The 17,340-nt window shown below is 38.4% G+C and overlaps 1 protein-coding gene across 2 annotated transcripts in view; it reads left to right on the top strand.

Moving 5' to 3' along the window:
- The window catches only part of TNPO3 (transportin 3), a 79,352-nt gene that overhangs the window by 49,723 nt on the left and 12,289 nt on the right, over nucleotides 1-17,340 (top strand). For both annotated transcript variants that reach the window (XM_025865609.2, XM_025865610.2), the window contains 9 exons: nucleotides 1,286-1,477; nucleotides 4,108-4,199; nucleotides 5,071-5,147; nucleotides 6,891-6,951; nucleotides 7,831-7,971; nucleotides 11,398-11,514; nucleotides 12,788-12,882; nucleotides 14,234-14,390; nucleotides 15,804-15,971. In XM_025865609.2, the coding sequence (XP_025721394.1) occupies nucleotides 1,286-1,477; nucleotides 4,108-4,199; nucleotides 5,071-5,147; nucleotides 6,891-6,951; nucleotides 7,831-7,971; nucleotides 11,398-11,514; nucleotides 12,788-12,882; nucleotides 14,234-14,390; nucleotides 15,804-15,971 (1,100 nt within the window). The remainder of the gene's footprint in view (nucleotides 1-1,285; nucleotides 1,478-4,107; nucleotides 4,200-5,070; nucleotides 5,148-6,890; nucleotides 6,952-7,830; nucleotides 7,972-11,397; nucleotides 11,515-12,787; nucleotides 12,883-14,233; nucleotides 14,391-15,803; nucleotides 15,972-17,340) is intronic.

Raw genomic sequence — 17,340 nt, 5'->3', positions numbered from 1 at the left:
GCTCACTTGTTAAGCATCTGCCTTCGGCTCACGTCATGATCCCAGGGTCCTGGGATCAAGCCCCACATTAGGCTCCTTGCTCAGCGGGAAGCCTGCTTCTCCCTCTCCCACTCCCCCTGCTTGTGTTCCCTCTCTCGCTGTGTCTCTCTCTGTCAAATAAATAAATAAAATCTTAAAAAAAAAAACAACGATTTTCTGATTCTTAGATTCTTCACTTCTATTATCTGTCTCAACATTTGACTTTCTTCTCTGAATGGTTTTCCACAAGAAACTAAAGTGGGTTTATTTGTTAAGCCTATCATTCAGTACCACCATGCAGTATCTCATTTAAATGTGTGCCTCAGCAATAAGACAAATTGCTGCATGTTTGTACTTACTTTAGAATAGTTAAAACAATGCATTCCATTTGAGAACACAGAAGCCTGCAGTATTATAGTTCCCTATACTGTATACTTAGTTCTTCTGATTCCTAGGCTTAAAAGTTTTAGGCTTCTTTTGTGGAGGGAGCCAGGGGTTCATTCTGGTTGGTGTATCATATCGGTCATTAGACTAGAAATGGAGATAACATTTTAATGTGCTTTATGACATTCTTTTGATTCCTTCTTTTATGGTTTGGTATGAGGTTACTCTGACATACTTATAAAGTGCTCTTTTAATCATAAGTGATTTTTCCATAGAAAATCATTCTGATTTTTATAAAGTAGGGTAAAAGACAAGTAGAATGTGCTTTATAGAAATTCACCAGTTTGATCAGTTTCTTTGGAACACTTACATTTGCTACAAAGTAGAACATTTACTAAAGCTCAATCTGCCTGTTTTTAAGGCCTTTTCTGACTATAAAGAAGTAAGTATAAAAGTGTCCACTTTAGATAACTGTCATTGTCCTGATTAACATAGGCTGTTTTTACATTGTGACTCATCTCTGAGTATAAATAATGGTAGCTCTCTGAGCTTTATATTCTTTCTTATATTACCTTATTCTTAATACTTGGATGGTCTTATCCACCACTGGTTTTCAAACCGTGCTGTGTGAAGGCCTAGCCATGAGGAAAGAAATAGAAGGTGAATAGATAGGACCCAGGGCTCCCTGACACTATGTCAGTGAGATCAGCTCCTTTTTTTATGTTTTATATATTGGAGTTTGAACACATTTCATTTTTTTAAATAGTTCTCTTGCTTAAAAACGGGGGGGTGGGGGCAGGGATATAAACCTCTGTTCTAAGAAACTAGAAGTTTTCCTTGAGTTTCAGAAATGTAATCTCTACTGTGTGGTTTCTCTCCTTAGACCCTGTGTTGGGCTATTTGATGAAGGGCCTGTGTGAAAAGCCTCTGGCTTCTGCTGCAGCCAAAGCCATTCATAACATTTGTTCTGTCTGCCGAGACCACATGGCTCAGCACTTTAATGGACTCCTGGAGATTGCCCGTTCCCTTGATTCCTTCATGTTGTCTCCAGAAGCTGCTGTGGGCTTGCTAAAAGGTATTTACTCCAGATGTTAACCAGTAACATCTCTAAGCCACTTCTGGAGGGTTATCTTATACTAGTCATATCCCAGTTTTTCAGTTGCAGTATGCTTAGTGATGGAGAAAGTTGGCTGTTCCAGTCAGGGGAAGGTGTTGATTATATATACATGCATTCTTTTCTTAGAATATTTTAAGGCCATATAACTAATTCAAACTGCTTACAGTGTGTATAGCACAGACCTAAATTTTGGGGTGGCGATGACACATTTGAACTAAACATAGTTCCTTTTTGAGTTGGGGAAAGAATAAAAAGGGAGACCAGATAGCATTGCCGTACCAAAGTGGTAGGTGGAAATTTAAAAGGTAGTGTGTGTGGATCAGTCCTATCAGTAGAAACTTGGTCTCTTAGTGGTCTTTAACCATTATGGATCAACTTTACTCTCAGTGATTTCCTATCCAGAGACAAGCAGCCAAAGTGGTGATGAAGTTCAGAGTAAGAAGAACTAGAGATATTAAGGCTAGGAAAAAAGAAGAGACTTTAAGTATGATGGCTATTTTTAAATACTTGAAAGATTATCCTATAAAAGAGGGAACAGATTTATGAGTAGTAGTCAGTTGTTGACATGTACTGGCTTTTAGAAAGAAAACACTTTCTAACTAAACTCTGAAAACAGATTGGGGCACCCTGTGAGGTAGTGAAATCCTTACAGCTTGTAGTTAGAGGGGATTGAGAATATATCAAAAGATTGGGTAATATAACCTGTGTGGCATCATTTAAGCCTCTGTGAATAGCAAACAAGTAATCTTGGCTAGATTGGGTGACCTTGTGTGGGAACTAACTGATCTTTCGTATATCTATGGCCAAGTTCCTTTCCAGTCAGTGTATCTGCATTTTCCAAGACAGATTTTCTTTTTGTAGCGTGGGTTTTTGTTGTTTCCATTCATAGGCATAGATAATAAAGCATTGAACCAGAGTCAAATATTCTTACTACTTACTTACTGCTAGTGGTTATTTCTGCCATCTCGTAATTTTCTAGTGAAATTTAACCTTGATACTGAAGTGACGTCTAACCTGTATGTTGTAGGATGTGGCATCTCAGTCATCAGTGATATCTTCTTAATAAAGAAAACTTTTTATTTTTAGATTTTTTTAAAGATGTAATTATGGGGTGCCTGAGTGGCTCAGTTGGTTAAGCGTCTGCTTTTGGCTCAGGTCATGATCCCAGGGTTCTGGGATTGAGCCCTGCATCAGGCTCCCTACTCAGCAGAGAACCTGCTTCTCCCTTTTCCTCTGTCTCCTGCCTGTGCTCTCTCTTTCACGCCTCTCTCTATATACGTCAAATAAATAAAATCTTAAAAAAAAAAAAAAAAAGATGTATTTTGAGAGAGAGGGAGAGGGGCAGAGGGAGAGAGAATCCTAGCTGAATGGGGAGCCCGACTTGGGGCTCCATCCCACAACCCTGAGATCATGACCTGAGCCAAAATCAAGAGTCAGCCTCTTAACCAACTGAGCCACCCAGGTGCCCCATAAATACATCTTAAAAAAAAAAAAAATTAAAAAAATAAAAAGTTTTAATAACATTCTTTTCTGTGGGAATGAATTAAAAGGAAAAAGCATATTTAAGTTAGAGTCCCCTCTCCAGTTTTAAATAAGTCTAACTCACCCATGGCTTATAGACTACCAGGAAAAATCATTTAGTTTTTTCATTCACATTTGGACTTATGGATTGATTATTATTCCTTGGAATGAAATTTTGGAAGAGAGAAAAATCAGTCATGGAGTTTGTGTTTTGTTTTGTTTTTACCTTGGAAAACACCTAGACTAAATTTGGCTCTGGGGGAGATGGTTCAGCTTTTATGGGGATTATGACAAGAAGAAGGCTGAATGAGAAGGGTCTGGGCCTTCTATTCCCACTTTAGCTACTTTTTTAATAAATGTATTTTATTGGAGTTCCAAGTTAAGATTTTATTTAATAAAAGAAGGGGTCGGTAGGCTTTTGCAACTATTTAAAAAATGAAAGAAAGGCAAACTAACTTATTCTTCTGTTCAAAGCACTCAAAATTTTACAGATGAAGAAACTGAGGCCCAGAGATAATACCTTACCTAGCTCATAGATTCTGTGATGCTGTAACTAGAATCAGATCTCTAATTTCAGCCCATTCTTACAAAAAAAATTGTCTGTTTCTCACACTTCTCTGATGATAAGAATTGCTTACAGTACTTATCAAAAATAAAGGCTGTCCTTGACATGCTAGATCAGAACCTCTGGGAAGTTTGAGAACCATTGTACTGTGCTATATAAAAATAGCTTTGGCATTGGCTTTGTGAAGGAGATTTTTTTTTAAGTATTTGAAGAATTGGAAGGGGAGATGTATTTAAACATCTTTAAACCCATAGTCTGCTGAGGAGAAAGAATTTAATATTAACTTCAGTTATAAATGTTAGTGTGAAGGTCACTTTGTTGTCTAAGCCAAATAAAGAGAAACCGACCTAAATAACAAGATACTATAACTGAAAAAGCAGTGTTGATCTTTTTAAAAGAATGAAACCAGCCGGCTTCTTCTGTTAGTCAAATGATGGAGACCAATGAATTACCTCAGTTCAGCTTTTATTTTGTTTTGTTTGTATTTTTCTTTGTCTTGCAGGGACAGCACTTGTCCTAGCCAGGTTACCTTTGGATAAGATTACTGAATGCCTTAGTGAACTATGTTCTGTTCAGGTTATGGCATTGAAAAAGGTGAGTCCAATTTAAAAAGGGGTTTAGTACATGTATATGATGTTTACATGTTAGGAAGGAAAAGACAGAATTTACAGGTGATCTTTTATCTACCTAGACAAGCCAAAAGAATGAACTAGAAAGTTATTAAAATTAATAAGTCTGTCAAGGGAGCTGCATACATGGAATAAGTATTCTAAAACCAGTAAGATTTTCACTATCAGTAATACAATTTAGAAGATATAATGGGGAAAATACCATTCAAGTTAGGAACCAAAACCATAACGTACCATGTTTCCTTCAAGAATATTGTAAAGTTGTCAACTCTTCTCAAGTTACATTTATAGTGCAATAATAGAATTTGACATAATGACTCTGAAGTTTATCTCTAATGATATGCTGGTAGAAACATTTAAGAAATTTTAGGAGCGAATAAGAAGTAACTTGCTTTATCTCTTAAAATTTATTATGAAGCCTTAGTCATTTTAAAGTGTTGTAATAAAAAAAAAGCAAAAAAAAAGTGTTGTAAAAGAAAGTGAAATAAAGATATAGATTATATAATAATGTTACATATGATCTATATTATATAATGTCTATAATGTCTTGGTCATTATAAAAGTAAATGGGAAAAAAATTAAATAATACTGTTTTCTACTCCACAGTGATCATGTAGTGAAATGTAGTAATATGCAGTCTTGGCTATGATGCAGTAAGGTGAAGGAAAGGAATTTGACAATATGAATTTAAAAGTTTGCACTATTTGAGTTTGCACCACCCTAGAAGGAAATAAGCAGAGATTGAGAGGGAAGTTGATGTAAGGGTGTATGTTGCAGTGCTTGCAGTAGGTATGTATGTGTAACCACAGGGTATTGATGCCTCTCTGTCTCTTCAGCTGTTGTCTCAGGAGCCCAGCAATGGTATATCCTCAGATCCCACTGTGTTCTTAGATCGCCTTGCAGTAATATTTAGGTAAGAAGGGAGACTGGTTCCCTGCCTTGGGTTAATGCTCAAATAAGACCATTGTGTATTGAAGAAAGCAAGTGTTGTTTTCCTAAACTTCAGGTACCGCCTATAATCTCTTCTCTGAGGAGACTGATAAGCCCATTACCCGAAATTTTGGTGCAAAGACAAATTCTAAGAATATGTTCTTGGCAGACCTCTGTCAAAAGATCCTCTAAAATGAAATTAAAATTTTTGGTCTCTAGATTGGTGATTATCAGACTTTAACATGCACCACAGCCATCTGGAGGGCTTATCAAAACAAATTGCTGGGTCCCATCCCCAGAGTGTCTGATTCAGTTGAATTTTGGGTAGGACCCAAGAATTTACGTTTCTTTTTTTTTTTTTTTTTAAGATTTTATTTACTTGAGAGAGAGAAAGAGAGAGAGAGCACATGAGAGGGGATAGGGTCAGAGAGAGAAGCAGACTCCCTGCTGAGCAGGGAGCCCGATGCGGGACTCGATCCCGGGACTCCAGCATCACGACCTGAGCCGAAGGCAGTCGCTTAACCAACTGAGCCACCCAGGCGCCCCAGAATTTACATTTCTAATAAGTTCCCAGGTGATGCTGTTGCTGCTGCGTGCTATTCCAAGGACCACACTTTCAGAGCTATTGCTGTGTTTTATAGGGGTGCAAAAAAATCATGAAGCCTTTTCATTGATCAGGTGAAATTAATCCTTCTTTGAAGGATCTTTCTTTGAAGTCAAGAGGAGCCTAATGATTAAAAAAAGCACTTGAGTTTTGAGAGCTTTTTTTTTTTTTTGGGTTCTTTCCAGTTTACCTAGTTTTTCTTTGAGAGCTTTTTATAAATTGTCAGACCCATAGATATAACTGGAATATCAGAGTAGTTGTTACGTAAAAGCCTATGTGGAGTAAGTTAAAACTGAGGTGTGTTAGCTTATGTGTTCTTGTCAACAGGTTTTTCTTTTTAATTTGGTGCAATGCTTTTCTTATATAATCATGATAGCCCTGTTACATGACATTCTGGAATCCCAACCAACAGTCCTTATTTCACAATAAATGGAAGGAAAATCTGCAATAGATGGAAATCCCCCAATTTAAAGAAAATGAGATTTTTATTAAGTTGCTGTTGAGCTTATTGAAATTAAAAAATTTCTTTCTTTTAAAGAGGTTCGTAATCATACAGGATTTTTTTGCTGCTTTCTTTCAGATTAGTGGATTCTAGAACTAGACAAGTAATTGGATTTGACATACTGTGAGTGGGCCCATATCATACATCACTGGGTTCAGACTAGAACCATGAGAAACATCTTGGGTAGATTAGAATTTCTGAAGCTTTTGCCTTTTAATGCTGAGAGTGGAATAGTACTTTGTTTCTTATAGTGGATTTAGATAACCTGGTTTTTAATTAATATTTTTTATTAATTTAGAAGAGTACTTATTCTGGTTTTAAAGAGAAAAAAAAGAAAAAGATAATTGTAGTGCTCCACAACCCATGTTAAGCCAGAGTTAGATTGAGTTCCCATGCTTTAGTGGAAGTGGCTTAAAGGTGGCAAAAAAAGGGGGAATGATTTAAACTATGTGCTTGTTTGACTGAATTGAAGGAAAAAGTGTTGAGTCATAAATAACTTTATTATTTTGGTATTCTTTATGTGGTGACAATATTACCAAGTAAGCTAGCAGGGTTCGGGGCTGTGGCTCTTCAGTTAAATTGCTCTTCTTTTACTATTTTGGGTTGTTGCCTTTCCCCAGACACACCAATCCCATTGTGGAAAATGGACAAACTCATCCGTGCCAAAAAGTCATACAGGAAGTAAGTGCTTAACGGATGCCTGTGGTACAAGGCTTTCTTCCTTTTTCCTTACAAGGCTGTGGGTAACTAAAGTGAGAAGGTATTGTCTTCTAGGTCCATAGGAAGATTCAATTTGTTGATACAGTTGATACAGTTTAAATTTCAATGAATAGAAGAATTTATATTCAAATAAATATTTTTTACTTAAGATTTGATAAGAAAACAGACTGTGGGGAAATGCACTCATAGTCCAGAGAAGTAGAGAGAGATTAACTATGTGAATCCTGGAGTTGCTAGGAGGCCTGATTAATACTAGCAGAATTTTTTTTTTGACAAAGCCATTTATCCCTCACGGCTTTTGTTTCCCCATTGTAAACACACTTCTACTTTTTTCACTGAGGGTAATATGAAGATCAAAAGGCATGTTTTGAGAAGTGCTTTTCAGACTTCAGGGGGGAAACACCAAGTATCCATAAGTGTTTGACAGTATCAAATAATGCCTTTTTATTAGCTGTGCCCTTTTGTTCAAAGAATTCCAAATCAGAACTGTCTTTAAACATCTATTCCTCTATAATTAATACTAATTCTTTTCATCCTAAATCGGGAATTCCGAAGTTTATCTTTTAGTGAAGTTAGACATGCTCTTCTTCCTGTTCTAAAGAGTCACTGTGCTTCTCTTAAGAAGTGGTTGTGTTTTTAGTGATGGATAGCATATTGAGTACACACTCAACGGACTCATGCACACTAGATTCAGGCTACGTGTTTTCCTATAAAGAAAGCTTTTCCCAAATTATTTGAAAACCAAATCAGATGTTACCAACTTGGGAGCATTTTTTTTTTTTTTTTTAGCCCTTAGTTGTTCACTGTTTTCTTTCTTGTGCTCTTGGACTTTTGACTCAGATATGGCCAGTTTTATCTGAGACTCTAAATAAACACCGGGCTGATAATCGGATTGTAGAGCGTTGTTGCAGGTGCCTCCGCTTTGCTGTTCGCTGTGTAGGCAAAGGATCTGCAGCCCTGCTTCAGCCACTGGTTACACAGGTAAGTTATTCCTGAGAGGGAAAATGTAAAGTGTACAGAATTTGAAGTAGGAGTCTTTATTTCTTTTTTAAAGATTTTATTATTTGGGAGAGGGTAGGGGGGAGCAGGAGCGGGGGGAGGGGCAGAGGGAGAAGGAGAAGCAGACTCCCCGCTGAGCAGGGAGCCTGACTTGGTCCCTCTCCCAGGACCCTGAGATCATGACATGAGCTGAAGGCAGACGTTTACCTTACTGAACCACCCCTGAAATAGGAGTCTTTAGAACAAAAACTTTGCTGATGAAATGAAACACTTTTGTATTTATTAAATTACAAACTCCAAAATATTTGAAAGAGATAAGTAGTGCCTATGGTATGTTGTCTCTGAGGGAAACTGCCTATAATCTATTCTGTATAGTAATAGTCTAAATAGTAACACATTTCCACTGTAAAATTAAGAAGAGAACGACTTTAATGCTCAGTTCTCATATACCAGCGCTAAGCATTTTTATACTAATTTTTCTTTTTAAAATGTGTCCCGTCAAATTTTGCTGTTTCTTGGCCGGCCCAAAGGAATTTTTTCTGTCTCAACCACAGGTGATCACATAAGTCTGTTATTTGTCAAGAAATGTTTGACTTTTTTATAATCACCAAGATTGATATGTAATTATGATGGTGTGACTCAATCACATTCACATCAAGAACTATTCTATATACGAAGCCTGTAACTAGTAACTTAGTTCACTAAGCAATTTGATGTTAACCTTACAGCAAAGCCAGGACTAGATTGAGGCAAGGCAAAGTGTCAGCCTTGGCATTTGCAGGACTTGGAGCAAGTGCCTTCTTAGGTTTTCATCCATGCCTTGAGGGAAAATGCACAGCTCCAGGCTGGGCCACACCCACCTAGCCAGAAGTGACCTTTGTCTACCTGGACAGTATATCCATGGTGCAGATTTTAAGGAGGCAAACCCTCTGAAGAGCTGACCCTGACAATGAGTGCCCTCTTAAATTTTTTTAAATTTTAAATTTTATTTTTTAAGTAACTTCTACACTCAGCGTGGGGCTTAAACTCACAAACCTGAGATCCAAAGTCATATGTTCCACTGACTGAACCAGCCAGTTGTTTTTTTGTTTGTTTGTTTTTATTTATTTGTCAGGGAGAGCATAAGCAGGGGGAGTGGCAGGCAGGAGAAGCACGCTCATGTTGGGCAAGGGGCCTGATGCAGGACTCGATCCCAGGACCCTGGGATCATGACCTGAGCCAAAGGCAGACGCTTAGCCGACTGAGCCACCCAGGCATCCCCCCGCCTTTTTAAATAGAATTTGTACAATATATTTCTCTTCACTTGCATATTTTACCCACAACTTAACATTCTTTTTACAGGCTGCACTCAGCTTGATAATAATCATAATTCCTTTCAAACAAATAAGAAAAATTCAAAATCGTAAACCCATAAGAAAACAAATTAAAAATGTTGAAAATAAGTCACCCCTCCCATTAGGAGCAGTGTCCATTTGTACAATATATAGGGTTTGGGTTAGAATCTCTTTATGGATCAGGCACATGTTTTCACGACACCTTTATTCTTGCCAGTTTTATTAGCTCCTGCCTGGCAACTCTGCTGGTCTTGGAGGTGTCGGTTCCTTGGTGGCACCTGGGAGCTGAGGCGGGTGGGATGCAGGGCGGCCGGGCTGATGGGGCAAGCAGGGGAGAGCAGCAGCTGCGTGCAAAGCAGAACCTGGGCTCGCTCTTTGCAAAGTCGTCAGAGAGACCAGAACAACAAGGGCAAGGACAGACAGCGGGCAGAGGCCGGCATTTATTTACAGTTCAGCCTCCTGAGGATTGTGGTGACTGCCCCCAGAGGTGTGACCCTGCCCTGCCTGTCTCTCCTAGGCACCTCATTCTTAAGGAAGCACGCACCCTCAAGTAGGGTCATGCTACTGCAATATCAGTTGGCATATGCACAGCCCTGCCTCCTTTATATTGTAGATTTGATTAAAGTTTACATTTACTGTACCCTGAGGACACCATATGTTTGTACTGCATGCGTTTCCACCTTTGGTTATATGTCCTCTTCAGTGTAATACATTCTGGGTCAAACATAACTTGATTTAATACCCCTTTGCTGTTAGAGGATGCCCTCATGACTTTGATTTTTTTTTTATTCCTGCTAATTAAGTATGTGACCAACCCACTTGAGTAGCACCTTGTATAGGAAATGTGTTCTAAAGACAGTATATGTGAAAAAATGAAAAGTATTTTTTAAAATTCAAAAATCAGAGGTCAGCAAACTAGAACCATTGGGCCTATTACCTGGTTTTATAAGTGTAGTTTTACTAAGAGGTTGCCATGCTTACTCATTTAAGTATTCTGTATTGGCCATTTGTGCTGTGGTGGCAAAGTTGAAAAGACAGATCATATGACCAGCAACGCCTAAAATTTTTACTATCTGGCCCTTAAAGAAAACGTTTACCAGCTCCTGACTTAAATCATTCATTATGTAGAGCATATAGTTTTGAGTATACAACACCAAATAGAGTCATAGCTCTCATCACATGCCCATTCCATGGTATACGTTAATAATAAGAGTCAGTCACTTTGTCTTTCAGCCCCCACCACACTCATTGAGTTGAATTTATATAATAAAACCAGTACATTTGGTTAAGCGTCCGATTCTTAGTATATGTGCTGCCGAAGCGAGCACTAAGCGTCCGATTCTTGATTTCAGCTCAGGTCTTGCTCTCAGGGTCATGAGTTCAAGGCCTGTGTTTAAAAAAAAAAAAAATCAATACATGTGTTGTGATGGCATTTTAAATAGATAAATGTGCAGATGCCTCTTAATTTTTGGAGGAGAATAGGGAAAAAATGCTGAACAAATCATTTAATTCAAATATGTATATTGTATTAACATTTTTATTCTCTTGAGATCCAGGTATCTTGAACAGAAACACTTTTTTACTTAAGAGTTTAAGTAGAGGGGTTTAGAAACAATTCAAAATTTAAACAGTGCTTTCACAGTTTCTTTCAGGATAAGGGTATTTGGTATTTTTAGCCCTGCTATAGCTATATATGCTTTCTTTCTTTTTTTTTTTTTTTTAAGAGTTAACCTTTAATGCAAATAAGGACAACCTTTAGGTATTGGGATTTATGCTAGGATTTTGCAAATAGCTTGGATGATTGCATCTTAACGGCTTCCAGCTCAAACTACATACAGCTCTCTTACAACGTTGTCTTGGGAAGATAAAAGGTCAAAGGCTGGAAGGACTCTGAAAAGAGTACTTGAAAATTATTGAAAAATTGAGCCCTGTGTTTCAAAAAATGTTGCCAACAAGCTTTACTATGTTGTCTTAAAGAGAAGAAACCAGTCTGTCTCTGAATTTCTTCCAGACAGTTTCCTAAGTTGATACTTAGGCGGGTAGAGAATTGAACAACTGGTTTCTCCCTTGGCAGATGGTGAATGTGTACCACGTACATCAGCATTCCTGTTTCCTGTACCTTGGCAGTATCCTTGTGGATGAATACGGCATGGAAGAGGGCTGTCGGCAGGGACTACTAGACATGCTCCAGGTCTGTTTTCCCTGGGGAGTATCTTGGAGGGACTAAAGCCCTGAGCGGTTTGTTCTGCACCATGTTTTGAATTCTCTTGCTTCTCATTGTTTATCCTCCAGGCATATTGATTTCCTAATAACAGAGAGGTAGAAACTTGCTAGTTGTTCTCTGGATAGACATGCCTGGGAGAATGAGAAATTGACCATATATGACTGTAAGGATCATTACAGCTACTACTGCCAAATTTATGCTCTCTAAAGATAATGGTTTTTTGAGACGTGGAAAAGGGAACAAATGGATATAAAACAAAAGATCTGTAAGCTCAAGCATGATTCTATTTTTAGGTTCTTGCCTAGAACAACCAGTGAACTAACTCACTTATTAGCAGGGATGGTCATAGGGTAAATAGCAGGCATTAGAAAAGGCTCTTGATACACTGCTTTTTTCCCCTCCTAGTCATAGGGAGGAAAATATATTAGGGAGTTAATGATGCTCCTTTTCACAAGATGTCTTGCCCTTTAAAATTGACATTTCATGTGACACCTGGGTGGCTCAGTCAGTTAAATGTCCGACTCTTGATTTTGGCTCAGGTCATGATCTCAGGGTTGTGAGATCGAGTCCCACATCAGGCTCTGGGCTGGGCATGGAGCCTGCTTAAGATTATCTCTCTCCCTCTGCCCACCACCCCCACTGGCACGCTCTCTCAGAAATAAAATCGACATACTATCCTTAAAACTTGAAAAAAAAGTTCATGTACTCCTTTAGTGGACTTGACCGTATCTAGTACATAAGCAGCCTTTACTTTCAGAAACTTCTAAAATTTTCTTTTTTTTGAGAGAGAGAGAGACAGAAAGCAAGCTGGGCAGGGAGCGTGGGAACAGGGAGAGAGAATCTTAAGCAGGCTCTCCGCCTAACATGGAGCCCAACACAGGGCTCACTCTCATGACCCTGAGATCATGACCTGAGCCGAAATCAAGAGTTGGACGCTTAACTGGGCCACTCAGGCGCCCCCGGAAACTTCTAAAACTTTGAGATGACATCTGTCCAGTTTCATCAACGAAAATTTATACCCTCAACCCTTTCTGAAATGTGGACTTCATATGTGAAAACTCTATCAATTGAGAAAGATTTCTCTCTTCCTTTTCTTGATCTGATTCTCATCATAGTCTTTTTCTTTTCCCACTTTGCTTCCCCCACTTTATTCCTTTTGTATATGTTGTGATATTTAGCAAGCCTGAATGCTGTTGGATTTATATACTAGCATTTATTTAAAATCACTGTTCTGTTTTAGGCACTGTGCATCCCTACCTTTCAGCTGCTGGAACAGCAGAATGGGCTCCAGAATCACCCTGACACTGTGGATGACCTGTTCAGGCTGGCCACCAGGTCAGTCCTTCTGAAGAGCAACCCTTTCTTTTATTGCTTATCCCCATCACTGCTTCGTCTTGTCATGTAACACTTGACTGTATGCTTCTCTATAAAATGAGGTTAGTGAAGTATAGGTAGGTTAATGATTCATAGCCCTAAGTTAAATTGTGAACCAGAATATCCCTGTAAGTGAGGAAAAGGAGTTGGATGGGAGCAGGGTAAAGCAGCTGGGTTTCTGTCACAAAGGAGAGAACATGGACAAGACAATTAAAACCAACTTTGTAAAAACATTTGACTAGAAAATCTCTAGAATCCCCTGTAGTTTTAACTTTCTGTGCTGCTCTGATGACATGTTCCACTTCAGCTTTTTCCTTTAGGAAGCTTGGCATCCTTTAGATATAATCACATCTCAGAGTAAAAAATTCTTAGGATTTTAAGGTGCCTTAGAAGTTATCTTGTTTTGCACTTCTTGGTTCTGCACCCAGCTTTCCACCCCAGTTTTTGCTTAAATTTCCCTTTACCAGTAACACTGACTTATATTATTGCCAAACCTTTGAATTCCTTCTTTAGTCCCAAGCTAAGGAATTTAAACCAAATCAGTTAGTGAACATAGAAGCATTTAAAAATTATGAAAAATAGATTATTATATGTAATTATACATTTAATACATACCTTATCACAAATGCGAAATAGTATTGACTATTTCAGGATTGTATGTCGAACGCTTTTTTGGTTAGTTTTTGGACAAGTTAGAAACACCTTTGTTGTTGTTGATACGGGAGAACGTTGGGTGGACTCTCCAGTCTCTCTTTTCCCAGTGTGTGTTCCTTGAAAAACTGATCCCCAGAGATGCTCTTTGCACAAATAAGCATTGTGAAGTAAATTTGGAAAATATTGTATCTTTTTTGTGGAGATTCTCCATGTACATTAAAGGGTCTGAGAAATCTTGTGGGACATTGAGTGTAAAGTTTAGAGAGTTCCCATATGCCAGTGCTCACCTGCCCCCGCCATGGCCTCCCTCACCGTCAACATCCCCCACCAGAGTGGTCCGTTTGTTGGAATTGATGAACCTATATTAATATGTCATTATCACCCAAAGTCTATAGTTTACATGAGGATTCACTCTTGGTGGTGTACCGTTTGTGGATTTGGACAAATGTGTAATGACATGTATCTACCAATATAATACCATACAGAATAGTTTTAATACTGTAAAAATCCATGTGTTCACCTGTTCAGCCCTCCCTCACCCTCTAACTGCTAGCAACCACTGATTTTTTACTGTCTCTATCCGTAGTTTTGCCTTTTACTCTGGCTGCTTGTAGAACCTAATCCTGTCATTTATATCTAGCCTGTCTTTCCACACCAGATTTATTCAGCGTAGCCCTGTTACCTTGCTGAGGAGCCAAGTGGTCATCCCTATCTTGCAGTGGGCCATTGCCTCCACTACCCTGGACCACCGGGATGCCAATTGCAGTGTCATGAGGTTCCTACGAGACCTTATCCATACAGGGGTAGCCAATGATGTAAGTATAAACATTGTACCTTGCTACTTTGCAGCTCATCACTTTTTACATCTCTTCCTCATTTCTTAGGGGAAAACCAGATTCTTGTTATTTGATCTATATTGGTAGGTACATACCATTCACTAACCAAAACATTAACTATTAGATTTAAGACAGCCTCTACTAGGTGCTGTAAGGTATATATTAACAATCTAAAAGTATTTCTCCTCCCATGTCATTCAAGGTTTAGTAGAAGAGATAAACAGATATGAATATTTAAATAACAATAGGAAGGCAGTATTTGATTGCCAAATGAGTGATAAAAGTCATGATTGCTATGAGATCAGAGGAGGGAAAACTCCTTGGTCAGAAGTGGGTTGGGATTAATTTCTGGAGGAAGAGGGACTTCAGTGGGACCATCGGATATAGGTGGAATTTGGATGGATCAGAGAGGGGAGGATAGTCTTAACTGGGGCATAAATCACAGAGAAAGTCAGGATAGTTGGGCTGGAGTAGTAAAATGGTTCACAAAATTTTCAAGGTAGATTTGGCTAAATATGGATTAGAATTTAAGGTAATAGAGAACAGTGAAGGAATAAGCAACTATGTGAGTGGGCTAATTATTCAAGAAGTTTGGTCATAAAAGGAGAAAGAAAAAGAAGAAAACTAGATGTGAAAAGCAATTTATAAAAAGTTATTTCTGGGGCTCCTGGGTGGCTCAGTTGTTGAGCGTCTGCCTTTGGCTCAGGTCATGATCCCAGGGTCCTGGGATTGAGCCCCACATCGGGCTCTCTGCTCCTCGGGAAGCCTGCTTCTCCCTCTCCCACTCCCCCTGCTTATGTTCCCTCTCTTGCTGTCTCTCTCTGTCAGGTAAATAAAATCTTTAAAAAAAAAAAAAGTTATTTTTTTCAAGATATTAGAAATAAATGTATAGACTAGAGAGAGGAAGAAAATAAGGTTTTTTTGATAGAAAAGATTAGGTATCTGATAGAAGTCTTTGATTGTTTATTCACTTAGTTTTATTTTATTTTATTTTTTTTAAAGATCATGGGATCATGACCTGAGCCGAAGGCAGATGCTTAATGACTGAGCCACCCAGGTGCCCCAATTCAGTTGGTTTTAAAAAAGGAAATAGGAACACTTTATTTTTCTCTGAAAAATAATTAAAATTGCTACCTGTAACCTTTAGTCATTGTTTCTCTTCTGCTTTCTATTCATGAAAAAATCTAAGGGTTAAGGTTAATCTCAGCTGAAATCCATGCCCATTTCCTTGATACTAAATTCTTGATATTTTCTTCCTAAGGACAGAACATTTTATTGGAGTCTGTGAATCTAGCTGTTATATATTATATATACTTCCTTTTCCAGGAAGGAGGAATTATTAGAGTGGAGAGTTGAAATTAGAACTCATCTTTTGCTCTTGTTTCCTTATAGCATGAAGAAGACTTTGAATTACGGAAAGAACTGATTGGACAGGTGATGAACCAGCTTGGACAGCAACTTGTAAGCCAACTGCTCCACACGTGCTGCTTTTGTCTCCCTCCCTATACCCTACCAGATGTGGCTGAAGTACTCTGGGAGATCATGCAGGTTGACAGACCGGTAAGATTGTTTTCAGGAAGAACCCATTCTCATAGTCCTTAAACTTTGGTCCCTGGAGGCAGACTATAATTTTGAAACCAGCTCTGTTGTATATTCATGGAACCTAATCTAGGCATATTGCTAAGTTTAATTATTAGATGAAGGGGCCTATAGAAGGCCAGTAATTCATTATTAGGTTTTTAAAGCATGTTGGTGTCACTGTCACAGGGTTTATATTACCTGAAGTGAATACTAAGCATTGAATTCAGCTGTGTGGCTGGCCAGTGAGAAATTTGTTCACTTGTGAGAGATGCCCATATATCAGTTACATAGTAGTACAGGTTATTCAAGAAGTGAATTTACTCCAAGCTCGTTAGATAGCACTGTATGGTTTTCCTTGGTAATAAATCTAGCCAGAGCATTTGGGGATACAGAAGCAGAAAATCAGCTCACAATATACACTTGGATTTCTCCTTTGGATTAACTTGCATCTTGTTTCAATTCTTGATCCAGGTCATTTATCACCTGAGCATGGAAGGTTTTTTTAGGCTATCCAGTATTTTCCAAATAATATCAGTACTGGGCCACATGATCACAAATCAAGTTATGTGTACTGCATGAAAGTTTTGAGCATAGTGGTAAAGTACACATAGCCTATACATTATTTTTTAAATAGTATTTATAATTTTTTTAATATTGAAAGCAGTTTAGAAAAGTGCACAGTTGGTTCTAGTTAAAGTGAGCTGTCTTCCAGAACTACAGAAAAATCCAGATGCACAAGTTTATTGTAACTTTTAAGTCCATATGCATCTTAATGTTGTCTCTTGCTTTGTATCATTGATGACATATGTTAGCCTCAACTTCAGCAGTTTCACAAAACAGAGTACACTTTTATGGTTAGATTCTGATGTTACTGAGCCAGAAGTTCTGCCTTGGATTTGTGTGTTCATCTCCAAAATTCAGTGATAAGTTTATATTAGTGAGCATCTGCTTTTCTTGATCTTTGGCTAAAATGAAAGGTGGTCATGTGTAGGGCAGATGCTTGATAAATTTCTAACATTTTCTTTAGGTTTATCTTCCAAAACAGCCACATGAACTTTTTTTTTTTAAGATTTATTTATTTGAGAGAGAGAGGGGACAAATAGGAGGGGCAGAGGGAGAGGGAGAGAGACTCTCAAGCAGACTCCGAGCTGAGTGCAGAGCCCAACACGGGGCTCAGTCTCAGGACCTGAGCCTAACGAAGAGTTGGACGCTTAACCGACTGTGCCACCCAGGCACCCCTAATTCTTCTATACCAAACTCTTGAGGCTTCTATGTGACTTTGGTTTCATCAGGTAGCTCTGTTCTTCCATGTAAGCTCAAGTGCTTCAGGAATGAATAGTATCTACAG

Source organism: Callorhinus ursinus, unplaced genomic scaffold (assembly GCF_003265705.2).
Source record: "Callorhinus ursinus isolate GAN/ISIS: 27379988/994484 unplaced genomic scaffold, GSC_fseal_2.0 scaffold12, whole genome shotgun sequence".
Taxonomy (NCBI): Eukaryota; Metazoa; Chordata; class Mammalia; order Carnivora; family Otariidae; genus Callorhinus; species Callorhinus ursinus.
This window is presented reverse-complemented; position numbering and strand designations above follow the sequence as displayed.